The sequence below is a fragment of the Diadema setosum genome, chromosome 12, assembly GCF_964275005.1.
Source record: "Diadema setosum chromosome 12, eeDiaSeto1, whole genome shotgun sequence".
NCBI classification, from domain to species: domain Eukaryota; kingdom Metazoa; phylum Echinodermata; class Echinoidea; order Diadematoida; family Diadematidae; genus Diadema; species Diadema setosum.
The window spans coordinates 38806618-38826925 of record NC_092696.1 but is presented as its reverse complement, the minus strand read 5'-3'; the positions used below and the strand labels follow the sequence as shown (position 1 = coordinate 38826925).

General features: G+C 37.0%; 1 protein-coding gene across 1 annotated transcript in view; it reads right to left on the bottom strand.

Annotated features, from left to right (window-relative positions):
• The window catches only part of LOC140235676 (retinoic acid receptor alpha-like), a 248713-nt gene that overhangs the window by 10602 nt on the left and 217803 nt on the right, over positions 1–20308 (bottom strand). Inside the window, exons 2-3 of the mRNA XM_072315696.1 lie at positions 5074–5156; positions 4068–4209 (exon numbers count right to left, since the gene is read on the bottom strand). Of these exons, the coding sequence (XP_072171797.1) occupies positions 4068–4209; positions 5074–5156 (225 nt within the window). The remainder of the gene's footprint in view (positions 1–4067; positions 4210–5073; positions 5157–20308) is intronic.

The following is a 20308-nucleotide window of genomic DNA, read 5'->3' as shown; positions in this document are numbered from 1 at the left end:
GGATGTCTTCATAAAGGCAAGATGTGGGGGGGGGGGGGGGGGAGTAACCTCATGAGGGTTGCTGATGATTGCTAACTGGTTCCGACCATTTTCTACCCTTCACATTTCTATCACTAGACACCTGACCCTTTGGAATGATTGTCACTATTTCAAACTACCAAAAAAAATGTTCAACTCCTCTCCCACCAGAAAACTGACATTTATCCCAAACCAGGCTCTGCGAGCCAGAACAATTTCCAATTTGGCTGGGTTGTAAGCATTGGGGCTTTGATTCCCCTCGGCCACAACTGGTTATGGTACCAAAGAGACCCAGATGATATCCAATCATGTTAACCCAATCGAGGACAGACTGATTTTGCTATAACACAAATTTCCAATAGACATCTGCCCTAGTATACTCGGGACTCTTTTTTCAAAGGGTTAAAGGGGATGGCTAGTAACTGATTAGTGGGAATCAGTGGGAATGCTGGGGGATGATTGTTCCAATCCTTGTGGGATTCTTAAAAGAGTACATTATATATCTATTGCTGTGTGAAAATTATTTGCTTCAGAATGGTCTCATATTCAAGTAATATGCAGTTCAATGTTTCCAGGTTAGCATGCCTGTACAGTGTCAGGGCAATCGTTAACTTTCATCACCCTTAGTACTCTATGGAATGTAATGAGAACTTCTATCTCCAATTCAACAGCATATGCAAATTCAACCACTTTTGTCAATTCATTTAACCTCTAATATCAAAAATTTTCCTTAACCCGTTGAGGATGGGCTGCGATTTTGCTACAACAAGCGCTTCCCACAGACACCTGCCGGAGTACACTTGGAACTCATACTCAATGGGTTAACCCATCCAGGAATAGCTGAATTTGCTATATCACATATTTCTCATAGACATCTGCCAAAGTACTCTCAAAAAAAAAAAAAAAATGAGTGAAAATATTCATTCTTAAAGGAGTGAATTTTGAGTGAAAATTTTCATTTTCATTCATTTTGGAGTGACCTCAAGGATCGCTCAATTTTGGAGTGATCCCTGAGGTCACTCCAAAATGAGTGAAAATGAACATTTTCACTTGAAATTCACTCCAATTTCACTTGAAATTCACTCCACCTTCACTCTAAATTCACTCTTTTTTTGTATTCACTCCTTTAAGAGTGAATATTTTCACTCGATTTTTTTTTGGAGAGTATATTCAGAACTAGTCTTCAACAGATTACTGTATACACCGAATATTTCGCGAGGTTTTTATTTTCGCGAATTTCGCGAGTCAGCTGCTATTCGCGAAATTAAAAACACGGGAAACTAGAATTATTACTGAAGGTGATTAATACCCCCGCCCCTAGTGTTGCTTTATAGTATGTGATGTCATGAGGGCAATGACGCTTATACCAAGTTTGTGCACTTGTTGAATTGGAAACAGAATAATTTTAGTTTACTGTACAATTACAGAGTTGACACTGAGTTCCACAAGGTTTGAGTAAAAAGTGTGGTTACCATGGCAATGCATTGTCTGATACAAACACAAGGGACATTTTGCATAACTACGCTTAAAGACCATCATACACACAAAATTTGACCCTCATAGCTTGAATGGTTTATTTTGATACAAAAAATGAGTGGTTACCATAACAACACATTTTCCTCAAACTAACACACTGGTGTCTTGCAAAACTACACTTCTAGATCATGATACATACTAAATTTGACTTTAATTGCTTGAATGATGGAAAAGTTATTCGATCTGCAAGGTTTTGGTAAAATTGTGGTTACCATGGCAACGGTCTGAGTGACAAACACAAAAATTATGTGTTCCACATCTATACCTAAGGGCCATAATGCCTACCAAATTTGGTTTCAATTGCTTGAAAACTGTGGAAGTTCACTCCACAGGATTAAAAAAAAAAATGCGGTTACCATGGCAATGCATTGTCCGATACAAATACAAAGGACATTTTGCAAAACTATACACACCAAATTTCAACTTCATAGATTAAATGGTTCAATTTGATACAAAAATAAGTGGTTACCATGGCAATACATTTTTCTTATATTAACACATAGGTGTCTTGCATAACTGCACCTCCCGATCACCATACATATTGGCCCGAATTCTCAAAGGTGGAATCACTTTATTACACCGATTATTCCGCCGATTTATTACGCCTCTTATGCAAATCAGGCCCTCGTGACGTAAAATGACGCGATTTATTCCCCGGAATCTACATGTACATTGTATTCTCAAAGACCGACCGACCGACCGACCAACATCACAGTAATTCCTATATACCCCCTTCACACTACGTGTGGCGGGGGTATAAACATTGACTCTAATGCCGATACGAATGTGACGTACGCGTATAATATTTCTCTGTTCAGTACAGGACTTCACGATCACAAATTTAACCACTTGCGAAATTGTTGGGAAGTCCCGATTCATGAAAATTTAGACTCCCGAAATGATATATGGCGTAAACAGTATTAATTATATCTGTAAACGGCATGTGGCACCCATCCAACACAGCTGCAAAATTAAAACTCTAAATGTCTGTCTGGGCAACCAACATTCACATACAAAAACTGGGGAGGTTCTACTGGACTATCAGGGAGATATTTGTGTTTTATATGTAGGCCTATCTCAAAATGCAAAAAATACATGTACATTGTATTTCTAAATCAGGGAGATTTTTATATTCTTTCGTTACAATATGAAGAAATGTTTCTATTTACATGGAGCCCACTGCCGAATGAGGGAGATTTGGCACCTCTGGTCTCTATTCAAGGAGTGTCGCAGGAATAAAGTGAGAATTAAGTTTAATCTAAGACGTGATCAATCTGGGAGGTTTTAATGTATTACCTGGGAGAGCATCACGATGCCTTTATCTTTCTAAACTGCCAGTCCTACTCATTAGACAATACAAAGTCTTCAGAAATTAATTACTAATACTCTAAGGGAGCTGATGAAGCTGCTCAGATTTTGAGGGGGACAATATCCTATGGGACAAGACTGAGCATAGCCTCAGGTAATAGGAACTGAGAGCTATAGAAATACACACATCGATGTGTGGAGAGTCACAGTTTTATGCATTGGGACACAATCTGAGGTTAGACAGCAAAGCTGGCCAGATAATTGAGGTCAGTGGAGAGAGAGAGAGAGAGAGAGAGAGAGAGAGAGAGAGAGAGAGAGGAAGTAGGGCCCAAACTGACCTAAGATAAACATGATTATACAGCTGGGTCAGTTTGTGAAGGGCATTTCATCTGGTCAAGATGTGGCCTTCTGCCGCTGTGGCCAGACTCAAACTTGTAAATTGCTTCACCCTTGGTAATAACTGCCTCACCTGACTTGGGTGGAGCTGAGATGTAAACAGCCAGGCACATGAGTTTGATGTACTTTTTGGGGTCAATTTATCAACCTCATATTCTAGCAGGTCAATGTCAGCTTGCTAAGATTCTTGTTATAGCTGATGAAGTGGGAATAAAAAGTGTCGACTGACATTTTACCCGTCCAGTTCCAAAAGAAATAAAACATGGAATTTGATATACCTGTGTAACAGTGCATTTTATCACAGCTTGGCCTATCTAAAGATGCTTGTTTGAAACATGGAGGTTTATTCTTGTTTTTGTTTTTATCTTGAAGCATGGAATTATATTGGTGTGGACTTTAGAGACCACAGTAGGGACATCCGTTTAACACTTCTATTTCAAGAAATGTTCTACTCTGAGTCAGTTTCTTTTCCCTCTTTCAATTCCACCCTTCTTTTTTCCAGTATATTTCAACCCATTAATGACCACACATGTGGGACTGCATGAATGGAAATTTTTACGCATTTTTGCGCATTTCACGCAAAATGAAACTATCGCAAAAATAGAATCACACAGATATTTTTGCTTCCAATATCGAACAATATTTTCATCTCTGATCTTGCGGAATAAAAAAAAAAAGCATGCAAAATTCATTTTACCATCAGAGAGATAGAGAGAGAAAATGTCCACACTAACATGTCCTCTTTTACAGTAGTCTAATGGTAGTAGAAGATAAAACAAAGAAAAACCCAGACAAAACAAATTACCCACCATCTTTGGACATTCCAAGCTCAAGGCACTTCTTGTATCGGCAGGCAGGGCAACGATTTCTGTGCTGCCTACTGATTTCACATTTCCCTCCTCGTACACACACATACTCCTTTTGTCTCCTTAGACATCGCCGGAAGAACCCCTGCAACCAAAATTCACATGTTTTAATGAAGAGTTTGATTGCAAAACATATTGACTCTATTTTTGTTAATTTGAGATATTTGTGATTAAAGCTGCTTTTAAAAAAAAGAAGAAAATGGTAAGAAAATATGTCCTATTTTTTGAAAAAAAAAATGACTTTGAAAATATTCCTTGTTAACAGGTAAGGCATTGCTGGAAAGTAAAGTATTTTAAGTGATGTTGACCTTATTTTTGAAATGTTTTAGAATGGCGTTTAACCTGTTGTGTGATGAAACTCCACATTATGTCGCTTGATTCTTTACAGTATAATTTCATATTTCCTCCTAAAATATTTTCAATTCTTTTTACCAATCAAGAGTGTATGGCACGGCTGTATGAAACAAGTTAGGCAGGGCATTGGTATCCTCACATTTAAAGTTTCATAGGATATTTCAGATTTACTGACATCCTTTTTTTTTTTTGTCTAAAGTTTGGATCATACATTCTCCTGATACCTCCAGGATTATATAAGTGTATGTGATTACATTTGACTTCAGAAAATATTAATGTTTTTGGATACATGATGTGAAAGAGGTGACTTCTCCTAAAATTTTACACTCTTATGTCATCGGTCATTTTCTTTTTTTTTTGTTGTAAAAGTTATTGGTACATGATTTAAAAAGCTAATAATTTCCATATTTCATTAACACATTTAATACTTCTGATCATTATTATTATTATTTTGCACTGCACAACTCAAAGCTTCATATTTTCCTTAATCCAAAGCCAATGAACATCCCTTTTCATTGATTTGGTTTGACCATTAGAGATGAATCTCTTATAGAGAATGGATTGTAAGACCAAGGAGTGACAGGATATTCCTTACCTTACATCCCTCACAAGAGATGATCCCATAATGCACTCCTGATGACCTGTCCCCACAGATTTTGCAGGCTATTGTCTGGAAATCTGGAAAGAAACATAGAAAACACACCAATCAAGGGATAACTGCAGATATGTGCATTGCCATGACAACCTTACTGATATGGCAATCTCTTTGAATAGTGCAATTTGCTTAACATGGTATTGAACAGCAGTAGAGTTCATTTTAAACCTTGCAATCAAATACAGAAATATGTATAGATAGAGAGAAGACAGACAGAAATATTCATGGACAGAAAGAAGATAGAAATACATATATTCACCTATGTTTGCTTGGTATTTATTTCATAAACACCTTAACGTATTCAAAGTTACATTTGTGTACTTTATAGGACTACTGCAACATATCTTTTCACCTGCTTGTACAATAATGATTATTGTTACTTTGCAATAATTTTGTCTTATTTTGCATATGGGAAATAAATGCAATGAAAAATTCAAAGATAAAGAGATATTTGAATAAAGAGAAGGAGAGCAGAGGAAGATATAAATATTCAAAGATAGACAGAAAGAAGATACAGATATGTGACAGAAAAGAGAGAAAAGGAGAGATAGCAAGAAGAGCTGATAGGTTATGCAAAATATACCGCATCAAAACACAATTTCTTGATAAGGAAACAAACATGAATCTCTATACATGAAACAAATTTGACAAGCCCCCACACCTGTATATGGCATATTTGGCTGACATACGATAATGGACCATTCCAGTGATGCTAGGAAACAGAGGTAGAATGGAGAGCAATATGGACTTTGTGTACAGTGTATATGTGTATGTAATGTGTGTATGTGTTTGTGTATTTGTATGTGTATGTGTGTGAGTGTGTGTGTGTGTGTGTGTGTGTGTGTGTGTGTGTGTGTGTGTGTGTGTGTGTGTTTAATGTGCTACTACTGTAGTCACACATTCCTCGGTGTAAAGAGTGCAGTAATTGTTACAAGTATACATATAACCAAAATTTGGCATAAGCTGAAAGGCACTGTCATTTTACGCCTAGAAACAGTGCCATTATTATTCCTCAAAAAGAGCAGCACTTCAGCCTGGTAAAAGAAGAAACTTGGTTCTTTATACCTAGCCCTCTTTTTATGCCCAGTTCCTTCCCACAGTAAGTAACCCTAGATAACATTTCACCAGCTCTTCTTTTTTACCCCCTTTTCTCAGTGATCTTGCTTCATGCAATTTAGCTTTACATTGTAGATCTTTACCTGTAGCTTACAGTCATCTCCCAATATGAACAGAAATGTGCAGTTTTCTTTTGTCAGAATATTTCCAGCCATCAATTCTTCCCTCCTCATCTCCTTCATTTTTCTTTAAAGTTCCCAACAAAGAATCAGCAACTCTTGAAGTTTTGATGTCCTACAAACATTCTACCTTGATTTGAATTTAATGATAATTACAGCACATTCTACCTTGATTTCATTCTAATCATGATTACAGCACATTCTACCCGTAACTTGAATGTAATCATGATTACAGCACATTCTAACCTTGACTTCACTCTAATCATGATTACAGCACATTCTACAGTTAATTTCACTCTAATCATGATTGCAGCACATTCTACCTTTGACTTCACTCTAGTCATGATTACAGCACATTCTACCCTTGACTTCACTCTAATCATGATTACAGCACACTCTACCCTTGACTTCACTCTAATCATGATTACAGCACATTCTACCCTTGACTTCACTCTAATCATGATTACAGCACACTCTACCCTTGACTTCACTCTAATCATGATTACAGCACATTCTACCCGTAACTTGAATGTAATCATGATTACAGCACATTCTTCCCTTGACTTCAATATCATCATGATTACAGCACATTCTACCCTTGACTTCACTCTAATCATGATTACAGCACACTCTACCCTTGACTTCACTCTAATCATGATTACAGCACATTCTACCCTTGACTTCACTCTAATCATGATTACAGCACACTCTACCCTTGACTTCACTCTAATCATGATTACAGCACATTCTACCCTTGACTTCACTCTAATCATGATTACAGCACATTCTACCCTTGACTTCACTCTAATCATGATTACAGCACATTCTACCCTTGACTTCACTCTAATCATGATTACAGCACATTCTTTCTTGACTTCAAACAAGTCATCCTGTGTGCTTTACAACAGATGAGTTTTCCCACATTCTGTAAATAGTTCAACACTTGCTAAAATAACAATTTCTAGATAGTGATGTGTTGAAGACAAGCTGATTTTATGATTGAGCATGAATTTCCACGAGATACCAACTCCAGTATACTTCTGTTTCTGTTTCCAATTTCTTTTAAAGGTGCTCAAGGTAAAATTCCCTTAAAGCTTTTATGGTACAGGCATCAATAGTAATCACCATATTCATGGGATCCTACACATAGATTACATGACTGACAAAACTGAAACAGTGATAAAGAATAATGGTAACATGATTTCTTGTTCCCTTTGTCATTATATGATATATGGGTTTATGAATATTTCTCCAGGCTTCTAGTGCTGGCTGTGTCTTCTTAATAACCCTATAGAGCAATACACTGTCAGATTAAATAAGAGTAAGAAGGTGGTAACTCCAGAGATTTTGTGTTTGGGGGCTGCTACCAACATCATTCTGAGTTTAAAGCAATGAGATAGTTCTTGGTGTTAACAAGCAAACAAAAGAACACATTTTGACTGCTTGATGAATAATTCATCAGATTACCTTTCCTTCCTTCCACAGACACTCGTCTGCTTGCTTTGACAATCCCATGCAGTAATCTACAGACTGTTTTCATCTTGTCTTCATTGGATAGAGATGATTATCAACATCAGTGAACGTGTCTGGTAAGATTTGAAGAGGCACATATAACAGGCTTGATGATGCAGTGTACCTCTTTCTGTGCATTTGTAACTTAAAAGTATCTTGTTGCTGCTGATGTTTCAATAATGCATTTTAAAGAAAAACACCTGTTGTATCTGTGATTCCTCCCACTAGTGTTGAAATATAGATAGAGTCTGAAGAGATAAAACATAGTTCTCAAAAAGGCTCCTTTTATTGAAGCAGAAATATTACATTTTCACACAAAGTACCTCTGCATAAAAATAAATACCACTCATCATAACTACAAAATCAAAGAAACACTTGGCACTTATCAATTAAAAAAAAAAATGTAATCTGGGACGAAGTACTACAGAAAATGTTAGAAAATTCATTTTGAAGTACTTAATAAATGAAAATGAGAAGATATGAATATAATTGCTCCTAAAAAAAAGTAGTCAAAAGATTGGAATAATGACAATGAAAAACACAAAGTTGTGTGCAAACCCTTTAGAGTTCAAGAGAAAGAGAGAAACCCATGATTTCTTCTCATATTGCAGTGATTAAGTGAAGAGGGTTTTTAGAGCTGTCTAAAGCAATTTAAAAAATGCAGCAGTTGATTCCACAAGAGCACTGTCTTTTTTCTCTTAGAATCTGTTTTTGAAAATATGTCTGCCATCAAATGAAATTCATGAACTGTAGTACTGACATAGCACTATCAGAAAAACAAAGCACTCTAGTGAATACACACTCCAACAAGATTAATACACTTTGAGCCAATGATTCAACTTTCCATGATACAGACAGATGTTACATACTGCTATTTAATTACATACTGCTATTTAATGAAATCACTGAAGTCTTCCTAAGCAATACCAGATGATACATACTGATATAAAAGGTAGTAATGTGCAAAAACTTTACAGTCATTCTAAACATCATGGTGGCTGTGCTTCTTAGCCTTTATCATTAATATGAATGAATGAGGCTGTATATAACAGAGTATTACCATTGTAATTGTGTGTGAAAATAACAGATCTGACAAATCTGACTGTAATTACCATATACTACACGTATGAATGACGTTTTTCACCAGAGTGGCTCACAGAAACAGACTACGGTCACGCCAAAGAATTTAATACAGACAAGATAATTTGCACACAGTTGTTATTATCGTGTCAATCAAATTATGATGATGAAATGCAACAAGATTCATTCTTCCATTAAGAATTCCCATGAATAGTGCTATTGGTGGTTACAAATCAACAGTGAGGTTCAGTAGACTGTAGATACAGATTGACCCATCATTTATCAATCAAATTTTAATTCTTGTCCTGTCTTTACGGTAAAAAGAGGACACTCTAGATTTCTTATTAAAAAGGGAGGTGAGGGCAAAGAAAATGAGCTGCTGATAGATGGAGTAATTAAATGTCCAAGTCCAGTTGGAATAAACCGCATAAAACACCATGCCAAACTAATTATCAAATAGTCCAGGCATGTTGTGCATTCCTCTCACACACAAACACACACACACCTCTCTGAGCTGTCCAAAGCCCCCCTCCCTTAGTAATTTGTGCAGAACACGGTGTCATCCAAGACGAGAGATTATTGATTGGACGGATGTCCAGTTGGGGACAAACACGCTTTGAGGTCACTTTAACCCCCTGAATGCTAACCACAGCTAACACACTCATACCTCATATGTCACCTGTAATTGAAATTTCTATTGCATTATCTGACAAACCAGTGGTGAACTCTACTCTATTTTGTGTCCCTGCACTTTCAACCAGAACTACTTCATCTCCTGAGGCCTAATCTGGCATATCCATCTTCTCATTCACCAACTTTGTTTATGTGCCAAAGATAATTCATCTATTGAAATACATTTCACACAAATCATCTGAAGCTGATTGCTAAAAGTGACAGGTCAACATCTATACATCTGTAAGATGAGAAGAATCTTGGGGGAAAATATTTCAGGGTAGTAAGATTCAGAAATATTTGTTCTATAAATTTGCAAAGCCTGGTGTCTAAGTAATTATTCATATTAAAAAAAGTATTTTACACCTCTTTTGATGAAAATGAAAATAAACAAAATTCAATACACAAATAAACAATAAGCACACACACACACAACAGAAGAGAAGATACTATTACAGAATATACAGGACAGTATATTGCTATCAGTGAACAAAACAGAATCATCATTTGGATGAATAGTATAACTGAAAGAACTGATTGAAAAGAAAGGGTTGTTCCTGAATTTCAGCGGGTTACCTCATTCATTCAACCCTGAGCATATAAGCTACCAAAAAGACACAACATAAAAACAGTAAAAACAATCAAATCCAACTAAAATGACTAAGAGAAAAGAGTGAGTGTGATAAAAGTGTGTGGTGCTGTGGATTTAGGTTAGAATGCCATATTCATAACATCAAAACACACCAGCATGTCTTAGCACTCTTCATAGAAAGGTTTCACCTGATTACCGGAGGAGAGTAAGACTACAAAGCCATGAAATACAATTTCACAGAAACGGCACAATGTTCATATCTATGTTTCCCCTATATGATCATATTTAGCACTGCAGGTATTTGAGGGAAAATAAAACCCAAAGCAAGACAATGCATCCCAAAGATCCAACCAGAAGAAGGCACCTTGAACTTTGCTTCACACTATTCCTGTGAACTCATCACCCCATGTAGACACAGACATTGTGATATACCCCGCGTTCACATTGGTCCCCGCGACGCGGGGACAGCCACAAGAGATCTTATCTATTTTACGACTGACCGTTCACACTGGTATCTCATCTGTCCCCGAGCTGCGGGGGCATTTTGGGGCTTGGAGCGAGCTCTGCCACTTGAAACCAGGCATAGCGCATGCACACATTTGATGACCACAGCTGGACGCTATCAATTTCGCCCCAAGGTCACTCTCCCCTCCAAATCTTGTCCCCGTACCCGACTTGCTTCGCGGGGACGAGGGGACAAGTCCCAGCGAGCGTTCACATTATGGTTTTCGAGGAGAAAGTCCCACAGCTCGGGACTTTCCCCGCGTCGCGGGGACCAATGTGAACGCGGGGACTGTAGGGGCAAGACATTTGATAAGGGGAGCAAAGAATGTCTTGTATATTTTTTGGATTCATAAAATATCATACAGAACACACAAGTTATTGAGCTAGTCTCCAGTCTACTCAGGCAGGTGTCTAGAACACACAAGTTATTGAGCTAGTCTCCAGTCTACTCAGGCAGGTGTCTAGAACACACAAGTTATTGAGCTAGTCTCCAGTCTACTCAGGCAGGTGTCTAGAACACACAAGTTATTGAGCTAGTCTCCAGTCTACTCAGGCAGGTGTCCAGAACACACAAGTTATTGAGCTAGTCTCCAGTCTACTCAGGCAGGTGTCCAGAACACACAAGTTATTGAGCTAGTCTCCAGTCTACTCAGGCAGGTGTCCAGAACACACAAGTTATTGAGCTAGTCTCCAGTCTACTCAGGCAGGTGTCCAGAACACACAAGTTATTGAGCTAGTCTCCAGTCTACTCAGGCAGGTGTCCAGAACACACATGTTATTGAGCTAGTCTCCAGTCTACTCAGGCAGGTGTCCAGAACACACAAGTTATTGAGCTAGTCTCCAGTCTACTCAGGCAGGTGTCTAGATGGAACATGTGTGATAGCAAAATCAGCTTTCTTCTTCTATCTCTAAGGAAAGAGATCTTTTCAGTATTCTTTTCCTCCCTCTCTCCTTCTCTTTCTCTCTCTTAATCTTACTCTCATGGAGGACAGAATCATTTCGTAGAAAATTTGTATAAGGTGGTAAACAATTTCTTGGCAGTATCAAATCTTGAAAATACTATAGAACCCTGAGTGCCCTCAAAATAGTAAAATGAAATGTGCTACATCAAAAATGCCCACATTTTGTTTTGGTCTTGTTTTTATTTCCCTTATTTTTTGTATTAATATAGTGGTAGGTAGAATTGTGTCTGAGAACAATTCAACATCTGGCAAGCTTGACTTTACAGTATCTTTACACTGAGCAACAGATCTACCACCAAGGAAAATGTTAGCATTTCATTACCTTATTCAGTAAGGCAAAGAGTCTGAAGTTTAAGAAAAAAAAATCCTACGTGAAGGGGAAAAAAAATACAGTGACTGTCAACCATCCACAGCTACAACAAAGTACATATGAGGTCAAACTGACCATTGCAAGTGGACGTGGATACTCATCAGTTGAGGGCAAGATATGACGTGATAAAGAGATAGATGGTCACTGAGGTGGTCAGAGGCTGCATGAATGGAGTAATATTGCCATTAAAAGTGTAAGAATGCAATGAGTGTAAACGAAGGTCAAACTGACGAAATGAAGGAAGATGACCGGTAAGAAAGTGAAGAATAGTGAGAGCTATATACTTGTACCACAAGGACAGAATTCTTCCATCTGCCCAAGCTGCATGAAGTGTCATTCATGGCAGAAGTAAGCCAAGCAGGGGGCTGGCTGCAGACAAAGGAAGGTGAGGTAATAGAGAAAATTGAAAAAATAGCTGAAGGACTAGAGGTTGAGAGAAGGCTAGGTTGGTGTATCTTAGTGAGTGATGTCCAAAGAATGATAAATGACAGAAAGACTGAAAAATGGCAAGTATTTCTTTGAGAAGGCTAAGGGATAGGGTCAAGGCTGCTTAGTCCTAACAATGGATCAATTTTCTCTCTCTTTCATTTCTTTCTCCAGTATCAGTCCATCTTGAGGGAAGTGTGAATAACTCGATCAGAGGAAACAGGCATATTGCTTTCCTATCTCTCTTTTTTTAACTATTCCTCTCTTTTTTTTACTATGATATGATATAGGTCTGAGTGTGTGCATACTGTGTGTGTATGTGTATGTGTATGTGTATGTGTGGGTATATGTGTTTTTTATGTCTTTTTTTGCAAAAAAAAAACACCACCTCAAAATATATTGTACTGTATGTTGAAAAATATGATTTAGCAGCACAAGAGAGAAGAATACAGTCTGCTGCTTACTTTTGTTCATTTCAATTTCATTGTTAACATGAGCCGAATATCAAATGAAATTCAAATAAAGAATATCATAAAACAAAACAAAAAAAGTGTGTGGAAGAAGGGATTGTCATGAAACTACTACGCAAAAAGATTTATGAAAAGAAGACATGCAGCACAGTGCCTTGAGGGCTATAGCAGAAAAGAATGATATAAAATTTGAACATAATTGACCCTTAATTTCTAGAAATTACACATCAAATATGCCGAACCCTTGGGTTTCTTCCAATGGTCACTCACAAATGAAACCAACCTGACCACAATTACCAGTGAGTTTTCCACAGAATTGACCAACACAATTTTCTTTATAAGATGGCTTGATCAAGAGAAATTAACTTTAAAATGAACTAGAAAATGAATGGTGGCAGTTTACTTTCTTTTTTTTAACATCAAATAATATTATAAAATTGCTATGACTTTGAATCCAGATGTAACATATTTGACAGATTACAGTTTAAACAGAAACTAAAAAGAGAGAGAGAGAGAGAGAGAGACAGTTTGTAAGTCTGTATATTCAACTGCTTATTTTTAATACAGTCATTTAATGCTATTTAAAGATGTTAATATACCATGTTTACATATGAAGGGTACAAATATGAAGTGGCAGGTCATTTTCAGACATGGAAAAATCTATTGACAATGTTCCTATAATATATCATCACATTCCAATGTGGTTCATGGCAAGTTTTGCAATGTTTTATTCATTTTGCTGGTCAAGGGAGTACAGGCAGGTGAATGGGAATTCCTGGAACAACAGTGATACTACAAGAGAAAAAATATCCAGACATGATATTATTACTATTCCTTTTTTCTTTTTTCTTTTTTTGCCATCTGCACTCAGCTACAAAAGGGCTATGAATCATTTGCACTCCACAAAACCATCTTTTTATGTGATGTTATGGCACTTCAGCATTTTCATACTGAAATCAGTGAATAACTTGCTGGGAACACAGATGTAGCACAGAGAAAAAAAACACAAATATTCCCTAACAGTGAAGAAACAAGACTAACAATCTTTGACTATGTGTGTGCATGGACTGGTTGAATGAGTCTGGTCACTCTACGGGTCAGTGACTGGACCCTAAAAGTCTCGGCTGCCAGGAAATGGAGGAAATGAGCCCACTCATGACCTCAAGGACATTCCAGGGGCTGTAGTCATGACCTGACCATTGCAGTCTTGACTGCTGGACATGGCCACGGTCAGTAAGTTTGACCAGTAGGATGACAAGACTTGCATAATGGATAACCTTCACCTGTCCACCCTACCCCCGCCCAGCCAACCACTGTCCTGTACAGAAAAAAACAAAAACAAAAAAAAAACACAATATCTGTACAAACTTTCTGGACACTGCTCTTCTTGCAGTTTTCATGATGAAAGACACCTTTATCATTTGATTTTGATCAACTAAAATGACTTGTATAAGAGCTGCTATAATGCAAGAAGTTAAAAATAATTGCTTTTACAAGATGCAAACACAGGTAGTATAGCACACTGCACTGCTGACCCACACACACACAAAAAAAAAAAAAAAAATGTGATGGTAACACAAAGAAGTGATCAGCACATTAATTTGAAAAGCATATATATTTTCTGCAAAACATCTGGTTACATTTGCTGGTACAATGTATGATAATGGAAAACTTAGCTGCAAAAACTTTACAACATTCTGCTGCTGCCAATCAATTAATGTGTATGAACTGAACTTATTCAGTTATACAAGATGGGGGTTATAGTTTGTTGATCTAAAGGTTTGTTATTCTGAAGGTTCCTTATTCCGAAGATTGGTTATACATAAAATTGAATACGGTTCATTATTCTGAAGGTTTGTTAATCCAAAAATGAAAAGAGGTTTGTTATCATGATGGTTCGTTAATGTGAAAATGAAATAAGGTTTGCAATTCTGAACATTCATTAGTATGCACTGTCTTTACATTTTTGGACTAACAAACTTCATTCTATTTTTGGATTAACGAACCTACGGAATAGCAAACTTTTGGAATAATGCCACAAATGTTCGGATTGTGAGTCTTTTATCATTTTTGGATCAATAAACCTCTAAGTACAGGGAATTGGTGTGTTTCAGAATAACGAACCTTCAGAATAATGAACTTCATTTCAATTTTGGATTAATGAGCCCGTAAGTATTAAGTTAAAGATCAAAATGTGGTGCCTTCCTACAAAGCTATATATTCAAACATCTCTAGCCAAGATTTTACAAACACTCCCTTCTTTCCTTCATTCGAATCAACAACACACAATTCTACACAAGACTTTGAAATAATGGAGGGAAATGAAGCAATATTTTGGCTCCCAGATACTGCAATTAACTTTAACTAACGGAAACATGGAACAAGGATGATCTGATGCAGACCATAACTTGTTGAAAACCACCAAAATACAAAACTTATACCCCTTTCAGGTAATCGTGGATGCGGATAATAGGAGGACAAGTCGTAAAATTTCGATTACATGAACGGGAGAGGACTAGAAAAGTGCGCATTATTTTTATGCTGCTATTATGCGCATAATTGCAGCATGAGGATCAGATCGAGAATACATGAACGCGTTTTACGACTTATCCGCACTAACATTCCACAGTTCGGTCAAAGGTCACTCGATTTCCCGCACAACCGCTGATTGCTGAGCTTGAGCGCGCGAGAGGTGTGCATACACGTGAGGATATTCACCGGAAACATTACGTCATTATAGAGGCGTGCGCAGTAACCATGACAAATAACTCGCACAAATAACTCGCACCATTATATGAACGGGTGCTCGTAAAAGTAGTGCGCACTTCATGGGATATATGAACGCGATTTTGACTACTTCATCCGCATTATTTGGATGCGGATAATTGAACCGCGATTACCTGAAAGGGGTATTAGGAAAGACCAGCAAAAAACACAACCCCTTATTACCCTTATCAGAAAACAGAATGCATAATGGTAATAAGATTGATGATTGTAGACTTAGAACCCATATTTTATAATTGTGAGTTTTATAGCACGCTTTGGCGACAAAAATGTTGATATTGAGGAATGTTTTTTTTTTATGTAAAATGTACCAGCACTCATGTTGCAATAATTTTTAATGAGTTATAGTATACTAGATGAAGAGGTTTGCATGCTGTACACTTGAAATATGCAAGGACATGGAAATTTCCACAAATTTTGTTTCCCTGCACTTTTCTGAAAACAATTACATGCATATCGTCGCTGGGGTGACAAGACCTTGTATCTGCAGTTTTGGTGAAAATGACTTTTTTGGATTAATGGTCAGTTAATCAGTTAAGTGATGTCCTGTCCAAATCCTAGATGTCTTACCCCAAAAATGAAGCCACCACGGCATGTCAAAGGAATGTCTATCCCATTGGATACAGTACTTTGGCTGCCATGTTTTTTTGCTCTCCTGAACATTTGACATTTTGTAGATACGAGTTCTTGTCGCTCCAGCGACGACTTTGAGAAAAAAATACATCATGTACAAAAATACTCTCATTAAGGATTTATAAACAAGCAAAGTCTGTGAAATTACAAATTGTAGGATAACATTGGAAAATGGTCTACAAAAGTGCCAATTCTTTCAGTGGTAGGAGCTCTCTACAAAAAGATATAACCCTCTTGTAAGCTTCCTCTAGCTAGGAAGGTTCCTCGCAACTTGCAGTTTCTGGCTTTGTCAAACCATGGCAACAAAGCATGTTAGTTGTTGTTGTTGTTGTTGTTGTTGTTGTTGTTTTTAATACTATTTTATGAGTGCTTCCATATCCCTATTAATAATTCATCAAAAGCGTCCACGTTCACTGAAATGTTATTGCATGTTTAAATACATTATGTGTATGAGTAAACTACTGAGAACAATTTTGTGTTGGTGCCACCCCGATACATTGCTCTAGCTGTCCTTTCAGTACCATGCTAATCACGTGCATTACCAGTGATTTTGTCCAAGTTGTGGAGGCTGTAAAAATACCAACTAGTACATGAAGTAGTGCAGTATTTTTGTTAGTCTGTATCCTGCTGTCAAAAGATGAAATCTTTATTGGATGATTTACTTCAGAAAATATTTCAAGCATGATGATTACACTGACACAGCTTTCTCTATTCTTGACACACAGGGCACTGTCCTTGGCATACACTCTTTTCAAGAAATTATGACAAAAATACACGGTAAGGTGCCATCATCAACAGACATCAAAATTAAAGGCAATCTTGGTAGTGGTATACCAAGCACCTTTTAACTACGTCATGTGTATAAAGAAGACCAAAAGTTACCTATGAAAACATGCAGCGATCTCCAGAAGAAAATCTTCATATGTCATACAACCAATTCAGCTACAAATGGAGTCAAGTTTTGTTTTGTTTTACGTATATACAGGTAGATATATATACACAAGATAACTGGAAAAGCAGACATTTTCATGACCATGAAACTTTTGCAAATTGATTGAGGAGCCAAGATTCATAAAAATTCTTGTCTGGGCAATGCACTGAATGCCAGAGGCAATTCATGAAAGTTCATGCTGCAGGAAAGGCTGTCAGTTCAAATTTGCCAAAAGCGCACTACAAATGTTTCTAGTTTTACAGTTAATATATAAAAATCTAGATGTTGTATGTTAAAAATTGTTCTAATTTAGAGTGGCCAAAAAGGTCTGGGGTAAAATAAATCTTTCACAGAAGGAGAGACAGACATAGGATGGTAAATGTAACTAAGTAATTTGTGTCTATATAATAGGAAGGATTTTATTGAAAATGAGATAAGACCTTATTGCTCTCCCATTTAAACTGCCATTTTTGCCTTCAGGTTGATCAACGTTCATAAATGTACAAATATCCAAAGCAATATATCACTGGCCGTTGTGAGCTTCTAGCAAAACTTAACATGCATTCTCCAGTACTAGAAAACCTCTAGTCCACTTGCAATCCTGGGCAACAAAGTCTCACTGTCTGACAACTAAAATGAATGGTCACTCTTTAGGGAAATGTATTGTGTCCTTATTGCCTTAATCTCTAATTCAGGTAGGTAAAAGAAATATCTTTGTATTGCCCTGTGTTACAGAAGATTTATCACGAGAGAGAGTTTGTAATTCCATTGAGGAAGAATGATTTATCATCTTATGATGATTTCTGTCTCTGAATAAAATAATATACAGCTAAAAGAACATTAAGGTAGAGTTGAATTGGGATCCAGGGCTGATGTGGGTAACAGTAATATGAACTCATAAGACAACGAATTGTGTAAGGTGTAAGTCTGTCAACCTAACTGATGCGTTACATACTATCTTCTCTCAGAAACCATCAGAAGCTGCTGAAAAAAAAGAGGACACTAATACATCCCTAAGACATCACATTTGTAACAGACGATTGTGCCAAGGAAAAATTTACCAATTCTCTGAGAAAATATTGCACCTTGTTACATGAAAGTAAAATATGCTCAATTATCCACCTCCCCCCCCCCCCCATCATGAAATATCATTTTGGTTGTTAATATTTTCTCTCTTTTTTTCTTTCTAGTCCCCATGTAGGCGGTCAGTTTCATTGAGGGTCAGCCACGCATTCAGGTCAGCAGTGACGTCTGTCCACTAAGGGTCAGTTTGTGTTGCACGTCACCACCCTTCAAGTTCTGGTCACTGGTCAGTCTGTAAAGGCCAGTGGGTTCTCGAGGCCAACTGGGGATAAAATGCATGATGGTTTACCATTCATGATGAACAAAAATACAAATAATAACACAAGAGAAATGCAGATTTCAGTGAACCAACAGAAAGGTAACTTCACAACTCAGTGAACTCAGAATACTTGGTACATAGTGGCAAACTTTACACAGAAAGAAGGTGGAATCCCTTTACATGTATATTGACCAGTACGTTATGTAGGCATGATAGACATCCCAGATGCAGTCACTACAGTTCGACCTCGATTATCCAGCCATGTTGGGACCAGCGCTCATCTGGATAAGCGAATTGGCCGGATATGGGAGACACAATGTTAATGTATATAGCTGCCGTCCAAGCTGCCGTCCCAGTGCACTGGCAGCTAGGCAGGTAGCGTACCCCACAATGATGGTGTAATCTATGCTAGCATGCGCAAAATTGTAGTCCCTTCTTCACAAAAATAAAGTATATTTTATGTGAAAATCATACATGTTTTACCTCATTAGATATTGAGAAACCTATCATGCACATCTTATGAAATTAGTGAAATTTATCCATGAAAAGATGTTAAAGTCACTGTTTTTTCTCAATTTTTGGATGAAAAAAAAAAAAGTCCTTCACTGCATGAATGCGTCCGGAAAATAGAGATTTTCGGATAAAAGGAGGCCAGATAATTGAGGTCGAATCTTATGATATTTTGTATCATCTTACGCCAAAACTGCTTAACTTCCTTGTTGTGGTAACAACAAAACGCATTCAAAAATTACATGAGACTTCACTATATCAGGAGTTATTTCTTACTCCCGAGTTGTAAATGTAATAAATCACACTTTATACACAGTCCATACATCTGTAACATTTTGTCAGAATTGGTATGGAATACAACCACAGCAACTACTTTACTTTCAAATCTGAGATATTTTCATCAGAGTACTTCATACTCTAATATGAACAACAACTTGTTGTTGTTGTTTTTTTTCCCAATTTGACGCGCTTAGAAACATCAGTATTAAGCGCTATATAAATGTTGTTCATTATCATTATCATCATTATCTAATACGAGTGTATGACACTAAGGTAAACATTAAGAAATATTTGTAAACAAGTTCCAAACAAGAAAAGAGATATTTGGTATTGTTGATTTTTTTTCCTGCTTAACAGAAATGAGCAATACAATATTTGTTGTGTAATAACCTTCGTAGTTGGGGAAATATTGGCATAAAAAAACAACATTAAGTGTGGAAGTATGTTTCAACACTTTCTTTTTTATATTTATCTGAATCTGAATGAAGAATTTTATGGGCTGGAGCAACCCAAAGTAGAAGTATATTTTGAAAAATGCTCTAATTCCAGTGAATCAGGTGAAAATGCTTCAAGTACAATATAGCCTAGGCAATCCTTGACAGAAATTCAGTGTTTAGTCATATTGAAATCATCTTGTCCTACATCTGTGATCTAAATTCAGGATTTAGATAAAATGTCTTGAATCTTGAATTCCATGTCCATGACATGAACCACAGCATTGTGGACCAGAGCCTGTCATAGGAAACTGGCATAATACTTAGCTTCCATGTTATCGGATTTCTTGTAAACACTTACATTCATTTTGTGTACATGCATGATATTTAAGCAAGGTATCGTGGCTTTGGGATTGTATTTTTGATTACTTTATCATGA